General features: G+C 48.0%; 2 protein-coding genes across 3 annotated transcripts in view; both read right to left on the bottom strand.

Annotated features, from left to right (window-relative positions):
• The window catches only part of Wbp1l (WW domain binding protein 1 like), a 66,234-nt gene that overhangs the window by 10,951 nt on the left and 34,573 nt on the right, over positions 1–20,710 (bottom strand). For both annotated transcript variants that reach the window (XM_036171552.1, XM_036171559.1), the window contains exon 2: positions 5,019–5,121. In XM_036171552.1, the coding sequence (XP_036027445.1) occupies positions 5,019–5,121 (103 nt within the window). The remainder of the gene's footprint in view (positions 1–5,018; positions 5,122–20,710) is intronic.
• Positions 5,099–20,710, bottom strand: part of Sfxn2 (sideroflexin 2) — a 71,332-nt gene continuing 55,720 nt past the window's right edge. The window contains exon 13 of the transcript XR_004943476.1: positions 5,099–5,121. The gene's annotated coding sequence lies outside the window, so the exon portion shown is untranslated. The remainder of the gene's footprint in view (positions 5,122–20,710) is intronic.

Raw genomic sequence — 20,710 nt, 5'->3', positions numbered from 1 at the left:
GGTTGAACTAAATTGTAAAATTTAGCTAGATTTTAGAAATACAAGAAGGTAGGTTTTATTGTTTTTGTTTGTTTGTTTTTGAGACAGGATGCTGCTATATAACTGTAGCTGGCCTCAATCCTCCTGCCTCAAGTGCTGGGATTATAGGTGTGTGCTACCATGCCTAACAGGAAGACATTTTTGAGAAGTTGGGTCTAATCAAAGACACACAAAACAAAACAAAACAAAACAGACACTCTCTACCCTATGTTCCCCAAACACACACCAGCCTGGAGGACACCTCCCTGCCTCCCCCAGTTATGACTTTGCTGTGAGGACATTTGTCATGCTAAGCTAAATGGAAAACATGTTTTTAAAAACAATCACAGTCCCATGTAGGAACTGAGTCATGTGCCCCAGAGTTCACGACAGACTTGGGAAAACACCGCTCCTCAACTGACAGGAAATTCCCCACCAGCGAGCCAGGGCACACTGTAGTGACTTAGCCCCCTTCCCCTCACATGACAGGGGAGGCTCCCTTGGCTCTGACAGTTCCCATCAGGAACTTCTGTCCTGATGCTGCTCAAAAATCTCTGAATTTGGGAAAAGCAGCTTCCAGAGGCTTGCAATGTCATACAAGCCAACTGTGACCAGAGCTACGTGGTTCAAATCCCAGTTCTCACTAACCTGTGACCCTGGGGATTTTGTTTCTATTACGCTTGTCTGTAAATAGGGAGGACAATGGTCTTTACCACTTGAAGGCCTGAGTTAACACATGGAATGCTCCACGCCTGTGTGCAGTCTCCGGCTTGTTATATATATATAGCTGTTGCTGTTACAAGCATGACACATGGCAAGGACTGCCTTGAAACCCTCTTTGACCCCTCCCCGAAAACTAGTCCATAAGAAACATGCGTTAGGATCAAGTCCAAAGTCTGCTTCGAGGTTCTGTTCTTGGCAAAATTCTGTGGAAAAGTCAGGCCGCTCCTACTTCTTGAGCCCCAGCTGTGAACAAGGTGCTGTGTCTGCCTAGAGGAGCTGACCATCCTGCCTGTGTCCAGGGGCCTGGACCACTAGGGAGCTGTGCTTGGAAGGAAGCTCCCTGCCAGCCAATGTTGCTAAATGCCTTACGTTGGCCTTAATATCAGCTCAACCGTATTTCTAAGATAAACTAAAAAGAGAACTAAAACTAACTTGCACTTGTGCATGTCTTGACACTCCAATCACATAGTGCCCCACAACTATGGCCAGTTCCTCACATATTAATTCAAATCACACAGTGAGTGTTAGCCTGTTAGCATTAAGTGGATTGCTAATAGTCTTTGATTTGTTATCTCAACTCCGCTGAAATTCAAACCAGGGAACCCTGACATCTGAGTAGAGTTCCTCCAAATTATCTTAGGAACAGAAAGTCCACCTTGGACTTCTCCCTGGGAAATGTGGTCTGGAGAATGGAAAAGAGCCTCAGATGAGACCCTGGGGACCTGGCTTCACACTTGGTTTGGTTTGGTTTGGTTTTGGTTTTTGGCTTTGAGGGTACTCTTAAACTTCTAGGGTCTCGGTGATCGATCTTTTTCAGGGAAACTAGGCATGCATTGAAGCCCTTTGACTCTATGATCTGAACCTCTCCTCCTTCCTAGGCCTCTGAGAACCGGAGACAGAGTGGCAGCCACTTCTCAGCTGCAAACAACAGAGTGAATTCTGAATTCCTCCAGCTCTAAGACATGGGAACGACACGAGTACCTCACAGGCGCAGAAGACCCTACTTAGCAATCTACAAGTTTTCTATAACCCACCTCTCCTAGGCAAGCACAGGCTCAAGACAGTGACCTGTGCTGATATATGGTTTGTAATCTAGGAAATGAAGCTTGCCTGAAGACCAGAGAAGCAGAGCAAGCCACAGCCACCACCTCTTACCTCACCAACTCCTCAGCCTGAAAAAAAGAGCTGAGTTCCTCTCTCTTCCAGCCTCACATTCCTTTCTCTGCCCAGCCAAATCACTTCCTGTCTCCACCTTCCTAGTGCTGGGATTAAAGGTGTGTGCCACCACTGCCTGGCTCTGTTTCTCTTTGAGAGTGGATTAAACTCGAGTCCAGTGAGGCCTTGAACTCACAGAAATCCAGATGGATCTCTGCCTCTGCCTCCCGAGTGCTAGGATTAAAGGTGTGTGCCACCACTGCCTGACCTCTGTGGCTAACTCTGTGGCTGGCTCTGTCCTCTGATCTTCAGGTAAACTTTATTTGCTAAAAGCACAAACAAAATATCACCACAGTGGCCCTTTCCTACAGTGCCTTGGCTAAGAGCAGCCTCCAATATGTGTGTAAGTCCTCTCGACCCTTAAGGTGCACCTCAAAGGCCACCTTTTCCACACACACCACCCAGATCTTGTCTGGCAAATTCCTTCTGAACGTGAACCAGCAGACGTGGCACATTTACTCCACACTTCCGTGTTGCTAGCCCACACTGTATCACCTCGACTTGATTACCTCCCAATGTTAAAATGATGCCCTCACCAATTTCTGAAGCAGAAGAGGCCCTGGCATCAATTAAGGACTTGCTAGAATTGCAAACTCTCAGGTCTAGCTCACACCTGAAGGGAGCAGGGATTGGAAATCTGTGTTCAAATAAGCCTGTGCTACGCATCGCGGTCTAAGACCCCTGGAACATGGGTTTGCAACATGACTAGAAGCACAGTGATGCACACATGCAGGTTTCTGTGGCCTCAGATACCGTGCTGGTCAGACAGGAGCATCCGTTCCCACCTCACACAGGCCCGGGCCTGGTTCAGGTTACAGCAACCTGAAAACTTGCTGGATAAAACTCAAGGTCAGCATGTGCCTGTGGGTCTGTACATTGTGTGGATGTCGGTCCTTAGGACACACGCAAATTTAGCTTAGTTGAGGTAAAAGGGTTGGTGGGAACGGCATTTCCCCCAGGGCCTTTCTTGTGAAATGAAGAGGTGCCTAGTCTGACCTTGCCAACGATTACTGGCTCGTTTTTCTCTCTCACAGAAAAGGGGGGCAGAGGTAGGAGAGCAACTCAAAGCCAGTTACTTTTGCAGTTCTGGCAAAACTGAAAGGCAGGGGTTGGGGATTTAGCTCAGTGGTAGAGCGCTTGCCTAGCAAGCGCAAGGCCCTGGGTTCGATCCTCAGCTCCACATACAAAAAACAAAAACAAAAAAAACTGAAAGGCAGATAGAGGGAATAAGGGTTAACACCACAAGAAGTGTATTTTTTCAGCATGTGGGAGGCAGAGGTAACAGAATTTTGAGCTCATGGCCAGCCTGGGCTACACCACAACTTTCAGACCAACTATATACAAAAAAATGTATCTTAAAAACAAAAAAACCAGCTAGGCAGTGGTGGTGCACACCTTTAATCCCAGCACTCAGGAGGCAGAGGCAGGTGGATCTCTGTGAGTTCGAGGCCAGCCTGGTCTCCAAAGCGAGTTTCAGGAAAGGCGCAAAGCTACACGGAGAAACCCTGTCTCAAAAACCAAAAAAAGAAAAAAAAGAAAAAGAAAAAGAAAAAAGATACAACAAAACAGCACGTGTGGGTTTGCTGAGAACTTCATAGCTGATTCCAACCCTCAAGCCCCCTCCTATATACTTCTTGAAAAGGTTAGGCCCTGAGTAAGGAGGAAGACCTCAGGATTTCCTGACAGGAACAAAAAAATATGCAGTGGGCATCTCCTGCCCAAGAAGCCACCGCTGGACACAGACCGAAATGTCTCAGTCTGTGGTCTCCGTCCCCACAAAGTTAGGAAGCCTTGTAGGAGGGAGGCTCCTCTCTGTTGCCCCCACCCCAGCTGACTGGAACTGGAAGGTAATGAGACAGAGGGCCTCTCCCAGACAGTCGTCCTGCCATTTGCTTCTCCCAGTCCTTGCCCCTGGCCCACCTCTTGGCCCTGGCTCTGGTGACCCAATTTGAGTGGTGACAGCGTCTGTTCTCCCCCACCGCCCAGGAGGCTCTGTCAATCTGAGACGGGGCCCTCGCTACTCCACTTCTTTCCCTAGTGGTGCCGGCTGGGCCCGGGCCCCAGAAAAACAAACTGGAGCTCTGTGCTTTTTGGCAGCCCAACTTGGCCTTTTGTTTTGACAAGGGGTGGGAGGGAGAATCTGAACCCTGTGGTTATCTGCATTTTAAGACATTTAAACACAGCGAGTCCACCTGCTTGGCCCTTGGTGTTCCCTAGTCAGTTTCCCAGCCTCACCCTTCTAAAATAGCAACTCCGTGCCCTCCTGTGGCTTAGATACATGAGGCTTGGTGGGGATCTCGAAGCCCTGTCCTTTCCTGCACTGAACTCCTGTAGATAGGGTGGCTTCAGCCCTGGAAAGGGAAGGGTGAGGGTGGGGAAGAGATCCTATTTAAAGGACCCACCCATGCTGGCTTTCAAAGACCACTGCACTTCATAGGGAGAGAGACTTCCCAGCCAGGAGTCTGATTTCCTTGCCAGATCAAATACCGGTCTTAGCTGTTTTCCTCCCCGATCACTGACTGGAAGGAGAGGGTGAGCAGAGAGAAAGGCCCATCAATGACAGTAGATCGGGGGCAGGTTTGACAAGCCGTTCGACATCTGATTTCATAGCGAGCACAATGAGGGATCAGAATAGCCTGGGCAAAGAGTCCACAGTTGCTTCTTTTGAGAAACAGCTGTGGGAACCGCGACAGTGTCGGTCACCTGAGACGGCTCTGCCCTCGGGACTCCCATCCTCCCACTCCATCTGGCAGCCAACACCGTCTCATCTGAGTTCTAAAGAGATCAGGGTACAAAGTGTGTTCAGCAGAAGCACTGTTTAACAACCTTGACCTCCACAGAGGCAGACTGCATCCCTGTCATCAGCCCACGGTGGTGCCCAAGAGGGTACCCAAGCCCTCCTCCTCTAGAAAGGAATCACTTCCGTAACCCGGAACCAGATTCTACTCACCAACACTGTCCCCAAGAGAATCAGAAAAGGCTGGCCAGCCTGCCGTTTCCCAAGGAGCAGAGGCAGTAACCGGGACCCTGGGATGCCAAGAACCCCCTGGGCAAGGACTTACACCAGACTTCATAGTAGTAGCTGCAGCATTGAGACTGTCCACAGCAGTGTCCCGTGTCACAGGTGTAGCTCTGATTGTTGGTACCCACACAGGCTTCCTTATCCTACAGAATCAAGAAACAATGGAGCATATTACACCGCGGCGTGTACCCACTGCCTTCTCACCCACCTCCTCCACCTGGACATCTGTCTGTCTGTCCCCATACAGTACCGGCGTTTATCCCTTTAAGGAAGCAAGATAAAAAGAACCACCCAACCATAGCAGAGTTTAGAAAAACAAGGGTTTATTTATTAGGAAAGGTTCGTAACACATAGCCACATGGTAAACAGCGAGGCTCCCCTCAGACAGGACGGGGGTGAGGGATGGGAGGCAGGGAGGGTGCGTACTCTATCTCTGTCCAAAGAGAAATCGTTCATGTTTAGTGTCAAACTCAGTTGCTAGGAAGGCGACAACCCTCCTGTGGTGAACAGTAATGAAATCACTTTCTGTAAAACTTTCCGGAATATTGAATGCAAACAGGACTCTAGAATTACCATCTAGTCAGTCATTCCAATCTCCCTTCCAACGTCCCTCCCGGACTGTTAACAGTAAGACTGAAAAGATGGCTGGAAAGCAAAACACGGGTTGGGAACATAGCTCAGCTGGCAGAAGACTTGCCTAGGATGCACGAAACCATGTGTCAAACCCATCACACTGTGAACCCCAAGTCTGCATTTGCATTAATTAAATAAAATTAACCTTGGGTCAGAGGCTGCATTAGCAACTCGTTGACAGAAAGTAATCACAGAGCATCCAGAGGGCATCTGGAAGAGACAGAGATGCACCACAGTTGTAGGGGAAGGTCTAGAGTGGCATGGCTTTTTTGTTGTTGTTTGGCGGAGTGGAAGGATGCTCTCTTTTGAAGATGCCAGCATGGAGAGGTTAGCTAGTTGCTACTCAGCCTCTCTGAGCTCACAGGTTTTCACCCCAGCCTTAGAATCTTGAGTCTTATTTAGCGGCAGTGACTGAGCCAGTACCTACGGGAACAGAATTCCCGCCAGCCTGAGTAGCCGGGTCGCTGCCAGAGAAGCAGACCGCTACCTGCAGAGTCGAAATTGCTGGCTGAAATAGCGGCAGATTAAGACGCAGCCACTGTACTGATGTTAAAACAACATGATGGTGCACAACTGCCATCCCAGAACTTAGGGGCGGGGGTAGGAAGATCAGAAGTTAAGATCACCCTGGGCTACACATGACCCTGCCACAAATGAACACAAAAACAAAACCCTGAATAAACAGATAAGCAAAACCACAAGACTTTCTCCTCCGAGTCTTCACTCTTGGGAAAAGGTGACCTACACGGGTGGCCAAGTCCAAGTTCGATGTACTAGAGTACTTTTACTTACTGAATGATCTCTTGAAAGTCTTGACTTGGTCCAGGACTCATGATGTCCCTCGTCAGGGCAGCTATACAAAGGGTACTGCTGGGTAACCCCGTAGCACTTTGCCAAATTCTATTCGTAACACTGGTGGATGAGGATGGGATGAACATTCTTAAACTATATTTCCCACTAAAGATCCGAAATACCAAGCAGGCATGGCAGCTACATGGGTAAGCCTAAAATTCTGGAGGCTGAGGCAGGAGGACTGCTTTGAGCTCAAGACCAACCTGGGCTTCAGGGTGAGTGGGGTCCAAGCCAGCCTAGGACACAGGGTAAGGGTCCGTGTCAGAGAGAGGCCAGAGAAAGCTCGTTGGCAATGTGCTTGCTGCGTAAGCATTAGGAACTAAATTTGGATTTCCAGCATACAAATGTGGGCATGGTGGTGCACATCTGTAATTCCAGACACATGGTAAGGGGTAGGGGGGTAAGAGGGAGGAGCAACTCACAAACACAGGACCTGATGGAGACGAGAAGAACCCTGCCAACTAGCCAGCCTAGCTGTACAGTGAACTCCAGGTTCAGGGAGAGCTCATCTCAAAACATGAAGTGGAGGGGCTGGAGGGATGGCTCAGTGGTTAAGAGCACTGGCTTGTTCTTCTAGAGGATTCAATTCCCAGCATCCACATGGCAGCTCACACCTGTCTGTTAACTCCAGTTCCAGGGCTTCTAACACCCTCACACAGACATACATGCAGGCAAAACACCAGTGAACATTAAATAAATCATATATTAAAAAAATGAAGCGCAACTGAGAAAGATACTTAATGTCAGCCTCTGGCCTTCACATGCACACATGTGCACAGACACACTAACTGGTACACACATATCACACACACACACACACACACACACACACACACACACACACACACACGTGCGCACACGCACAAACACACATTCACACAAACGAAATAACATACTAACCAACCTTAACCTCAGCTAATAAATATTTTGAGCAACTTCATACATGTATGATGAAACTTATACACACGTCACCTGCCATATTTGGCTTCCAGTGTTTCATTCACTATAATCAGTTTGTGCCAAGCACCATCTTGGGTAAACAGCACAGAGATAAAGGAAACATTGTTCCTATCTCTAACAAGCTCAGAGTTACGAAGGAAAACCCTGCCAGGAGCAAAGAAACCCAACCCAAATGTCCTATCGCATCTACTGCCCTGCCCACTGGCACATCCCTGCAGACGGCTGCCAGGGGATACTCAAGTCACACGGTCGCCTCTCGCCTTACTACGCTGGTTTCAAGCTTACACAAAGACCCCGTGAGCATCTAGAGGCCAGGTAGTTATCGGAAGGACCTCCAGCTACAGAGAGACAGGAGAAAGGGCAGAACTGTGTACCAGACCTCTCCTCAGTGCACATTTTACCACACACCCTCAGGGCTTCCACGACTCTTTAAAGTCTCCTATCCAGGCCAGCAAGGTGACTCAATGGGTAAACTGAGTCAGTGGGTAAATGTCGAACAAACCTGACGACCTAAGTTTGATCCCCTGAAGCCCACAATGGAAGGAGAGCACCGACTCCCGTAAGTTGGCCTCTGTATGTGTGCCGGGACATGTGCATACTCACACACACAGTAATGAAGAATAAAATTAGTTCTAAGAAAGAACTCTTACACCCGGGATAAACCAGCTCAGGAGACAGGCGAAAGGGCAGTAAACGCTGACACCGAGTCTCCCAGTATTGCGGAGCTCCTTATTCTCGAGTTCCTGAGCCCAGCGAAAGCAGCACACTGTCCAAGTGCAGGTTCCCTCAGAGGCAGGGTGCTTGTGGAGACAGCAGAGCTGTGCTTGCTACGTCCCCAGAACCCAGCCACGCTGGCTTCAGAGCAAACCACTCCTTCCCTAAGGATATCCAGTCTCTCCAAGCTCACCAAGCCAATGCCATTCTTTTGGCACTAGTTTGCAAAAAGCAAGTTCAAAGCAGTCGTGTACTTTGAAAACGGGCCATGCTTCCTCTACCCCAGCAAATAAATTCAGCGATCCTTCTGCCTGGGGAAAATCCACCAGATGAGGCAAAGGCGGCCAACTGGTCCTACATGACCTGTGCAAGAAACACACTTGAAATCTAAACAAGTAATATCCTATGACCCACTGGTGTCAGCACTGCTCTTGGCTCTTCCACGCTCCTGTTATAAACAGGACCCCACTCTGCCTTGCTGCTTGGCTCCAGTGCAGAGCTAGCTGTCCTGGCACCCCTCAACCCATGCCCCCCTCTTCATCCCCAAAGGCAGGACCCCTGCAGTCTGCACTAGTCCTGTTCTTGGGAATTGACCTCTGCAGCATGGGAAAGGAACGGGGGCAGGCAGTGATGGAGACAGGGAGTGGGCTCAGAGGAAGACGTGAGAAGGATTGCTGGCATGAGGCGTGCGCTCCTCCAGCCAGACCTGTGGTAGGAAAGAAACCTGGCAGATTCCGATTCCACCTCAGTCCTGCCACTTCAGAGGAACAAGACTCCAGGCAAGTGACTTGATTGCCCTAGGGCCAGTTAACACGATCCATAACATTTTCCATCTTCAGGCTTTTTGCTTGGTTGGTTTGGGTGCTGGGGATGAAACTTGAGGTCTTGTACATTCTAAGTGTGGGCTCTATCTGTTTCCTTCAGACCCACTGCCTCGTCCTACCTCCAGCAGAACATCCACAAGCCAATATAAGAGCTCATAAAATCCATGGCTCCCCTCACTCCAGCCAACAGCCTCCAAGAATGGTGTGAAGCGCTGCCCGGTGCTCTACCCTCCCCAAGCAGCAGCCCGGCCGGAGATCACCACTGAGAGGGGTTCAAAGACCGCTCGTGGCTCAGCGCCCACAGGGCTCAAGTAGTTAAAAGTGAGTTGGGTCTGCGTCCAAAGCCCCATTCCTGCACGAGGTTTATTTACTGTGCAGCCTTGGAAAGTTGGTTTTCCCATGTTGCTACTATCAGCATTATTCTGTGAGCCATGATTACCGCGAGGCATGGCCGACCAGCCAAACAGCACTTTCTCCTCCTTTGGCATTAGTTAAAACAGGACAGCCTGCTGTGGGGCGCTTCACAGACAAGAGAAACTCGAGAGCACACAAGGGGAAGGTCTAACATGAAAAATCCCCAGCACCCTCCATGACGCTCCACGCTTTTCTCCCAGGCCTCATCAAGCACACCCGTGCTGCACAGGCCCAGGCCTGAATGGTAAACCTCTCTGTCATTCCCTTTTCCAGAGAGTAAACTGGAAAATGGACTGTGGTTTTCTTGAGGGTCGGAACCTTGCTCTCCTCAGTCCCTCAGTCCCAGGACATCACATGCTACTATGAGCCGATGGCCACGTGCTCTCTCTCCATAAGGCAGGGCAGGCTGAGGGGAATCGTAACTGCTGTGGCAAACGCTGTTCTAAAGCTTTCCACCCGGTCCTTACTGAGGAACTCTGAAGTGAGCAGAGACAGGGAATGGAGGGCCCAAAGCCACAAAGTAAGGAAGTGAGCCAGTCAAGTTCCTGCGGCTCCAACCCTGAGCTTTTCACCATTAGGCTTCCCTGTGTAAGCTACTTCCGCTACTTTTCCGTTCTTAACTGCTTCAATGAAACTCTCAAGCCAGACAAGTATGAAGGACTCACCTTTGGCGGACATGATAACGGCCCAGCTACTGTAGACTTCTACTTGTCAACAGTGTACCTCATCTACACCAAGCAGTGGGAGGGGCTACATGCTGGGGCTCCTCCCTTCTGAGCGCAACATGCCACACTCTGGCACATTAGGGAGCAGAGCAAGAGAAGTTCACCCCAGTGAGGGATGGAATGCATGCAAGGCCCTGTTCCTTTCTGCAGCACATGAAAGGCCCCAGTTCCTTTCTGCAGCACATACAAGGCCCCCGTTCCTTTCTGCAGCACATGCAAGGCCCTGTTCCTTTCTGCAGCACATGCAAGGCCCCCGTTCCTTTCTGCAGCACGTGCAAGGTCCCATTCCTTTCTGCAGCATGTGCAAGGCCCTGTTCCTTTCTGTAGCATTTACTGACAGTCTTGACCTGGGTGGGAAGCACGTGGGCAGCTGAGCCAAGCTCTCCCCTAGCACGTAGTCTAATAAAAGGCTATGAATATTCACATCTGTGCAGCATCAGTGCCGCGTACAGAAGGGAAGGCCAAACCAAGACAGTCTAGCCGGCTTCTGGGAAGAAGGTGAGCTTCACTCGGGACGAAGAGGATGATTAGAAAGTGTGTGGAAAGCTACAGGAAAGGCATGAGAAGAATGTTCCAGAACAAAAATGCTATCAGCAAACTTCTTTGGCTAGGAGATAACAGAAGTAGGGAGGTTAGGTGAGCCAAAGCCCAACAATGCAGAGGGAAGACAGGCCAGACTGGCATTTTAAAAGTTACCTTCAACCTCCTCGGGTACTGTAGGCACATGGTGCACAGACATACATTCAGGCAAAGTCCATACATATAAAAATAAAATATCAAAGAGAGAGAAGACAGACAGACAGACAGACAGACAGACACAGACACAGACACAGACACAGACACAGACACAGACACACACACACACACACACACACACACACACAGAAAGAATCTGAGGTCACCCTCTCCTAGAAAGGCATCTAAAAGTCCATATAGGAAAGAAAAGGAAAACCAAGGTAAGAAAACATAGAACATATCAAAAAGGAACTGCAAAACCTAAGTGCTCTTGGGGCTGGAGAGATGGCTCTGAGGTTAAGAGTTACTGGCTGCTCTTCCAGAGGACAGGGGTTCAATTTCTAGCATCCACATAGTGGCTCACAGCCATCTGTAATTCCAGTGCCAGGAGATCCAACGCCCCCTTCTGGCCTCAATAGGCACTGCACACACATGGTGCACAGACATGCATGTAGGCCTAACACCCATACACAATTTTTAGAAAGTGCTGTTACACTGAGGCCTTCACCTTAAGAATGGCAGCAGTGAATTAGCAATCTCTGTTCTAGGGCCATGTGTACAGCCCTGGCAACACACACTGTGATCAGCTCTAAGAGACACCAAACAAAACAGAGTAGCACAAAGAAGAATCAATCAAGGCCAACACAGAGACTGGTGAGAACATTCTTACAATGGGAAAAGGCTGAACAGTGTGTCTTTTGCACATAAGCAAGAAATTATCTCATTTCTTTAGTGGTAGCATAAACTGTGGAACTAATGATGTCCTTAACAGTTTCCACATCTTGTAGCTGCTATTCTTAGCTGCACCACTGTAAAGGTCAATTTAATCAACATGAGAACTTTCTCAGTGCCAGCATAGAAAGAGACACTGGGCAGTAATGGTTCTTCAGGCATGGTTTTAATTTGCCAATTTATGGGGCTGGAAAACCCTGGGAGCAACTGGCTGACGCCAACGTCATCTTCACATCCTTAGGGAAACACTGAGATTTTAAAGGTTAAGAGTGAAAACAGGAAATCAAAGTCCTTTACTGGACGTTCAAGTGTACAGGACACCAGCGCTCTTGGCCGTCTGCTTGAATGACACCGGAGTGCCCACTTCTGGCTCTCCATGCAGAGAGAACCAGCTTCAGTGGAAATGTTCAGCCTCCCCCACCCCCTAAAATCACTTAGCTATGCACCGGATGCTCTTTACATTAATCCTACGGCAGGCGATGTGTGGGGTGAGGTACGAGCAGGACAGGCAGGCAAAAGTTCTGCTATGAACTACTGGCTAAGTACTAACAACAGTGTTTTAATTAGATATGAGCCTGCAAGGAAGAGCTCCAGGAACCGAAAATTACAGAGGGAAAGTAGAAATCACACTCAGAAATGAGGCCAGACCTTTCCGGTTGCCCTGCCAAGTGGGTTATTTGATGATTTGGGGTCACTCTGAAACAGGGAGATGGAACTGAGACCCAACATACAAAGATGAGACCCACTGAGCATGGTGGTAGACTCCTTTAATCCCAGAACTCAGGAGGCACAAGCAGGTGAAGCTCTGGGTGTTCAAGACCAGTATGGTCTACATAGCAAGTTCCAGGATAGGCAAGGCTACAAGGAAGACCCTGTCTAAAACAAAACAAACAGGGCTGGAGAGATGGCTCAGCGGTTACGAGCACTGGCTGCTCTTCCAAAGGTCCTGAGTTCAATTCCCAGCAACCACATGGTGGCTCACAACCATCTATAATGAGATCTGGCGCCCTCTTCTGGCATGTAGGGACACATGCAGACAGAACACTGTATACATAATAAATAAATCTTTAAAACAAACAAATCACAAAAGATGGGACCCTCAAAGGGGAAATACAGACCAGAAAAAATGAAAGAGCCATTACAGGGGGAAGTTTCCTCTAAAAATCCATGATCATGGGGCTTTCCCTCAAACTAACTTGCCTTGCCTAAAAAATTCTTCAAACTAAAAATGTAATAAAAAATGGTTTCAGAGTCAAGCATGGTGGTGTTTGCCTAATCCCAGCAGTCAGGAAAAGAAAGGAGAGTCAGGAGACTGGCTACATAGTGAAACCCTGTCTCTGGGGAAAAGAAGTGTCCTTAGGCTGGCCAGATGGCTTAGTGGATGAAGGTGCTTGCTGCCAAGCCTGACAACCTGAGTTAATCCCCAGGATCTACAAGGTAGAAAGAGAGAACTAACGTCTGATGGGTTGCAAGGGAGAGTTCCCAGGCTAGCACCAGCTATCTTGCAGAAGAAATATAAAACCCCAAAGAAGTCTCACTCAGAAGCAGTGTTTTATATTGTGACGCTAACATGTCATCTTGGGGACAAATGAGAAATAAAGGTTCTAGTAGAGCAGTGATGTGTGTGAGTGTGTGTGAGTGTGTGTGTGTGTGTGTGTGTGTGTGTGTGTGTGTGTGTGTCAAGGTGACCAGGGGTCAGTGCTGCTGGCTAGTTTTGTCAACTTGATATAAGCTAGAGTCATTCTGGAAGTCAAGTCCAGAAAATGTTGCCACCAGATTGGTCTGTGTGCAAGACTGCAGTACATCATCCTAATTGCTGACTAATGCGTCCAACTCACTGTGAGCACTGCCACCCCTGGGCTGGGTGTCCTGAATGCTATAGGAAAGCAGGGTGAGCAAGCCACGGGAGCAAGCCAGTAAGCAGCACCCTCCACTGCTTCTGCATCATCAATTCCTGTCTCAGGATTCCTGCCCTAACTTCCTTCTGTGATGGATTGTGATGTGGAGCTGTGAGCGGAAATAAACCCTTTCCTCCCCAAGGTGCTTTTGGTCATGATGCTGCAGAAAGCCTGACTAAGACACATGGTAAGGAATCTCATAAATAAAGCTCTACTGAAGATGGGTTTACAGGTAAAATACACAACATATAAAAACACGATCCATCATAAACAAGACTTGGAAAATCCAACAAATAATAGGGTAAGACCAGCTGGAAGGAGAAACAACTTATGGTAACAGAGTGCTCAAATAAGACACAGGAAGTTTCAGCCATGTGTGGTCACTTACACCTCTAATCCCAGAACTCAGGAAGCTGAGGCAGGAGAATCACCATGAGTTCAAAACTAGCCTGAGGTACAGGGCAAGACCCTATCTAGGGAAAAGACAGAAGGAAAAAATGAAAGGGAGGGAAGGAAAGAGGAAAGAAAGAGGGAGGAGGGAAACAGGGAAGGAAGGAAGGAGTGTAAGGAGCTAGCTGAGCAGGAAAAGTACCTTGCAAGAATGAGAACCTGAGTGCAATCTGCACACCCACCAGGCACAAGAGGAAAACGCTTATAATCCCAGTGCTGGGGAACCAGAGACAAGTGGATCCCTGGGGCTCAGTGGCTCTGCAGCCTAGCCACTGGGGAGTCCTAGGCCAGAGACTACCTTAAAAGGGAGGGGAGGATGGCACCTTTCAAAGACTGTCCAAGATTGTCCTCTGGCCTCCACACACACACACACACACACACACACACACACACACACACACACACACACGCCTGCACACCCTTGTACTTTTGTGCACCTGCACATGAACACACACACACATCAAAGATGAGGTTTCAAATAACCAAAGCCCAAAAGAGAGAATATACCCCGAGGAGACTATTTCAAAGGAGAGCTGGTGGCTGATACTTGTTTCAGCAGCACAAATCTATGACACAGAAATCAGGACAGCCCCTGAGCAAGTATGACATACAAAGTCATGATGTACAAAGTCATAAAGCACTCCGGGTCTTCAGGGGAAAAGAGATCAAGAGGGAGGCCAGACAGTGGTGGTGCACACCTTTTTTCTTCTTGAGACAGGGTTTCTCTGTGTAGCTTTGTGCCTTTCCTGGAACTCACTCTGTAGCCCAGGCTGGCCTCGAACTCACAGAGATCCGCCTGCCTCTGCCTCCCCAGTGCTGGGATTAAAGGCGTGCGCCACCACTGCCTGGCAATAAATAAACCTTAAAAAAAAAAAAAGAAAGAAAAGAAAAAGAAAAAGAAAGAGAATTAATAAACCAGGGAGCAGATCTGAGAAAATTACCCAGCAAAGTATGCTTTTCTCAATTAAGAAAAAGCATGGAAAGGGAAAATAACAAAATGCTCATGAAGAAAAGCTGAGAGTGGAAGCATGGCTGTATTCAGAGGTAACTGGAGACAATTTCCAGAAGAGTTAAAATGCGCAATTTTGGGGTAGGTGGTGATGAATATATATGTACACTATATATGTGTACATTTTATGAAACTACAGAGCAACAAAGATTTTACATTCTCATTATCAAATGAAATTAGAATTTTATTTTATTTATTTATTTATTTTTTTTTGCCAGAGCTGAGGATCAAACCCAGGGCCTCTAGCAAGCGCTCTACCACTGAGCTAAATCCCCAACCCTTAAAATTAGAATTTAAAGAGTAACAAGCTTTACAGGGATACTGTAACAGAAAAAGGACAGAGATTTAGGTAGAATTGGGGAAGCGCATGGGATAGGAGACACTGGCTGCAGCAGATGTTCAGGAACGCTGCTCTAGGCAGGGGATGTAAAGCGCATACACCACACTGGGTGTTCTCAATGTCAGAAGAGAGAGCTGGTGTGGATGGGTGCGGCAGGTCTCAAGGAGAACTCATCGATGACAGTTCCCGCGCTTTGCACAACCCTTCGCCCGGAGCTGTTTCAGCAAGTTCTCTCCCTTAGGTTATGGAGATTTTAACAGATTGAACAATAGTTTTCAAATTCTCACATTTACTTTCCAACTGCATGGTAAACAATAAAATGATTTTTTTCTTCCATCCTTGAACCTTGAATGGCTCTCTGGAAAACAGACCAACTCTGGCACTGCACATCCACTGGGCAGAGGCCTCCTGATTCGGGTACTGAAACCAAAGGAGACCAGCTTCCCCAAGACAGATGGGAGACAAGACAGGGCCACATCCTGAAAATGCAGGACCTTCAGGGCCAGCTCCTTAGGCCCTCAGAAAAAGGTCCATAGGTGGTTAGGAAAATTATTCTCTAAAGCTATACGGATTTACCTAATGTGTTTTTTGGAAGGAGGGGGTGGATGGAGACAGTCTCTCTCTGTAGTCCTAGAACTCATCATGTAGACCAGGCTGGCCTTGCACTCACAGAAACCCACTTGCCTCTTCCTCTAAATTGTTGGGATTAAAGACATGCTCCACCATGCCCAGCTACCTGTATTTTTTTTTCTTTTGTTTTGTTTTGTTTTTTGTTTTTGTTTTTGTTTTTGTTTTTGAGACAGGGTTTCTCTGTGTAGCTTTGTGCCTTTCCTGAAACTCACTCTGTAGCCCAGGCTAGCCTCGAACTCACAGAGATCCGCCTGCCTCTGCCTCCCAAGTGCTGGGATTAAAGGTGTGTGCCACCATACCCAGCTACCTGTATTTTTAACAACCAGAAAGTTAAGACCAAATTATCATCCCTAATATTAAGGGATGCAAATTTAAGGCTACTCGAACACTAATGGAAGTGTGACAATCTGCTCAAGGGGACACTCTGAATATGGTACAAAGAATAACAGAGTGGGGTTCCTGACCTGCTGATTCTTACATATTAGCCTGATCTGCCTTTCTTCCATAGGGACACTGTCATATACTAATTTTGTATCCTCCACAATATATAGCGTGCCTAGAATTTTTTTTTAAATTTTATGTATGTGGTTGCTTGCCTGCATGTATGTCTGTGAACCACAGGCATGCAGCATCCTTGGAAGCTAGAAGGCATTAGCTCCCCCTGTGATTGGTGTTACAGGTGGTTGTTAGCCATCATGTGGGTACAGGGAATCGAACTCAGGTCCTCTGCAAGAGCAACCAGTGCTCTTAACCCCTCAGCCAACTCTCCAACCCCCTGGAAATTATTTTTTTAAGCTTTGCTAGCAAAAGGTAAATTTCATCCTTTCTGATAGAGCAAGCCACTACAAGATGTTAACCAAGATTCAGCCTTGTACGTGCACTGGAGAATAGGGGATGGATCTTTAAGCTGTTTGGTGGAATTCAGCATGTTCCCAAAAGAACAAACAGCCTGAGCTAAATGGGAAAGTTCCCCTAACAGAGGCAGCAGACCCATCTGATAAGACTCAATCATCTCACAGCTCAGGTCTGACCTGTGCTTTACTCCTTAAGGGCTCTGGCTCTGTCCCCACTCCCTAGATACAAAGTCCACTAACAGGTAAGCCAAAGCCTGGAGCCAGTGACGCACGAGAGGATGCGCTGAGGTAAGAGATACCTGCTGCCCTTTATGTCGGTGCTGGAGATCTCTCAAGTTCCCCCTCGGGTATTTCTTAATGTAGAGGAGAACCTCTGGGATCAGTGACTAAAAATTCTCCTCTTTTCTTCCCTCATCTATGTAGCCTGGCTCTCCTAGAACTCACTTTGTAGACCAGGCTGGCCTCAAACTCAGAGAGATCTGCCTGGTTCTGCCTCCTGAGTGCTGGGATTAAAGGCGTGCGCCACCACCGCCTGGCTGAAAATTCTTTCCAAAACATTCCCTGAAACAGGCATAGCTACATAGCAAGTCTGAGGCCAGCCTGGGCTACATGAAACTACCTTAAAACACACACACACACACACACACACACACACACACACACACACACACTTTAAAATGAAAAATAAGTGCTGGAGTCCAGCTCCAGCAGGTTCAGATTCCAGAGAGGTGTGACCCTTTGAGAGCAATAGGCATTTAGATACTTGCTGAACTTCTGAGCTTTTGCCTCAGGAAAAATGCTGTAATGAAGTTAATAGCCGCTTTTGTACCTAAGTCATTGAGTCAATCTGCTTTCAAGCTTGCCTGTGGCTAGACTATTGTACAATCAGAGAGTATAAAAGGTGTAGCCTTTCTTCAATAAATGAGCAGCCATGCCCAGTCACACTCAGACCCGGTCAGTCACCTGCACACCCCCACCCTAGACTCCACACCTCCTCTTTGGGACCTGAACCCCACGGGAGCAGGTCTCCAGCAAATAAGGGGCTGGACAGATGGCTCAACTGTTAAAAGCACTTGTTGCTCTTGAAGAGGTCCCAGGTTTGACTCCCAGCACCCACATAACAGCTTACAACTATCTGTCTGACCTCAGTGGGTACCAGGCATGTATGTGATGCTCAAACATACATGCAGGCAGAACACATATACACACAAAATTAAAAAATAAATAAACTTTTAAAAAGTAAGTAAAAACATTCCCTGGGATAGCCAGGTGGTGGTGGCGCACGCCTTCAATCCCAGCACTCGGGAGGCAGAGCCAGGTAGATCTCTGTGAGTACGAGGTCAGCCTCGGCTACAGAGTGAGTTCCAGGAAAGGCTCCAAAGCTACAGAGAAACCCTGTCTCAAAAAAAACCAAAAAAACAAAAAAAAACCACTCCCTGAGTTGTGAATGTCATATATATTCAAGTTTGAGACCCGCTGCCTTGGATGTATAATAAGTGTACCATAAACAGTCCATGCTGTGAATTCGAGGCCAGCCTGGTCTACAGAGCAAGTTCCAAGACAGCCAGGACTACACTGAGACACTCTGTCTCAACTACCCCCCCCCCAAAAAAAACAAAAAACAGTCCATGCTTTCCATAACAGTTAAGGACTAATGTTTTTTCTAGAATCCCAAACATGCTCAATAGTTACCCACAAGAGCACCAACTTAGAAGCAGGCACATTAAATCATTTACCCTTTGTCCCATTCCATAAAAAACACAATAAATCATAAACACGCATTTGAAAAATAAGTGACACATTCATTAGGTACACTCCCACCTGGCCCATACTGCTATTGCTGAAGCCACATCATTAAACAGCCCCCAAACAGAGCAGCAAGCAGAGAGATTAAAATCCATTTCCTGTGTTGCTATTAGGAACCTGGACAACAACCTCACAAAGAGTCACCTGACCCTATAGGAAAATCCCAGAGTGAAAATCTGAGGCTGCAGCATACTGAGGCTTTCTTAAAGTCCACTCCCTAAGGTTCTCTCCAGCACCACCCCCGCCCTACAGCCCAGGCTGCAAGATCACTGGATCACTCTTCCGTCCCTGGACAAAGGCAGCCCAACTCAAGGCTCCCCAGAAATCCCACCTCACCAGCTTCTTCTGCCACAGGCCATGACTCCTGTAATAAGGCTCACACAGAGACAGAGGCCTAAAATACGCAGGGTGGGGACAGGGTGCAGGAAGGGCAGCTGCTCACTCGCTACTTTTGAGCCCACCCGGTAACTTTATCTCTTTCTTTTTAAATTGTTGCTATTCACTTTATGTATATGATCATTTTGCCTACATGTATGCATGTGCACCACACTGAGTGCCTGGTACCTGCAGAGGTCAGAGGAGGGCGTCTGATCCCCTGAACTAGAGTTGTGAGCCGCCCTGTGGGTGCCGAGAATAGAACCCGGGTCTTCTGGAGGAGCAACAGTGCTCTTAACTGCTGAGCCGTCTCTTGGCCCCCCCATCCAGCTTTTTACACAGGTGCTAGTGGACTTCACCGACTGAGCTGCCATCCCAGCCCGTTTTTCATTTAAAGGAGAAGGAAAGGAAGGGAGGGAGTCTGGGAGTTTTAAAGTGAGAAATATCCACCTAAGACCATAAATGCAGAGGGTTAGAGAGATGTTTTGGCAGGAAGTACTTGCTGCTCTTCCAGAAGGACCAGGGTTCAATACCCAGCACCCGCATCAGGTGGCTCACAATCATCCCGGTTTCACAGGAACCAAGGCAGTGCCTTCTTGTGGCCCCCACAGGCACTTGTACACACATGCACAGACTTACACATATAAATGATAAAAATAAAAGCAAATCGTAAAGTTGCTTGCACTTGGAAGGCAGAGGCAGGTGGATCTTTATGAGTTCAAGGCCAGTCTGGTCTCCAGAGCGAGTTCCAGGACAGCCAGAGCTACACAGAGAAACCCTGTGTGTATGTGTGTATCTTTATGTGTGTATGTCTATATATATACCCAGATTAGCTGTTACTCTAGAAAAGCCAAGGCCACATTCCCACAAGGCAGGAGAGCCTAGAGCGCAGACATGCACAGCTCCAGCCTCACCGTCTTTGCACCCACCCCCACATCCCTGTGGCCATGCTTGCTCAGTCCTGCCGGGCTGGTCCTGTGGGTCCAGCTGATTATCTCCTCCGGCTTCAGCAGCGGACAGTTCATTAGCTCACAAGGAACGGTTTACCCCTACAAAGAGTGACATTAAAAATGGCCTCTCCAAAATAGATATGAGATTACAAAAAAGGCTTTGGGACACAGAGGCTGTCTCCAAGACTGAAAAACTTAAAAGAAGCAAGGACTCTTGAAAGTGTGACACCTTACGCTTTGAGGGAAGACAGCCTTGGGTTTTTTGGGTTTGTTTTTTCAAGACAGGGTTTCTCTGTGTAGCCCTGGTTGTCCTGGATCTCTCTCTGTAGACCAGGCTGGCCTCAAACTCACACAGATCCACCTGCCTGTCTCTGGAGTGCTGGGATTAACCACCACCCAGCTAGCCTTGGATGGCTTAGGAAAGGGTGCAGGTGGGTCTGTTATTAGTCAGATTACAATGAACCTAAGATACTGTAACAGGGACATGGCTTGAAATATGGCCTATTACTAAACTAAATGCTGCTGGATATGTAAGCTTCGGGTTATCGGGCAAGACTTGAGATCTATCCCTGCCGGGGGTTGACTTCCACATCACACAGGGTAAAAGGTAAGATTTCAGGTCTAGAAGGGTTTGGTATTATCTCCTCCCCACATGCGGAAAATAACAATCTGTCCTTGATGAGCCATGATCCCCGCTGACTGAGGGGGCAACAGGATGTAAGATTCCAAGTCTTTGAGCAGGTCCTAAACACAGGAGGCTTAGGAAGCAAGGAAAAAGTGTGCCTTCCCTTTACAACATCAGTCATTCCAGGCACAATGACACAGGCCTAC

This window comes from Onychomys torridus, chromosome 1 (genome assembly GCF_903995425.1).
Source record: "Onychomys torridus chromosome 1, mOncTor1.1, whole genome shotgun sequence".
Taxonomy (NCBI): domain Eukaryota; kingdom Metazoa; phylum Chordata; class Mammalia; order Rodentia; family Cricetidae; genus Onychomys; species Onychomys torridus.
The sequence above is the reverse complement of the archived record's forward strand: the minus strand, read 5'-3'. Positions and strand labels throughout refer to the sequence as shown.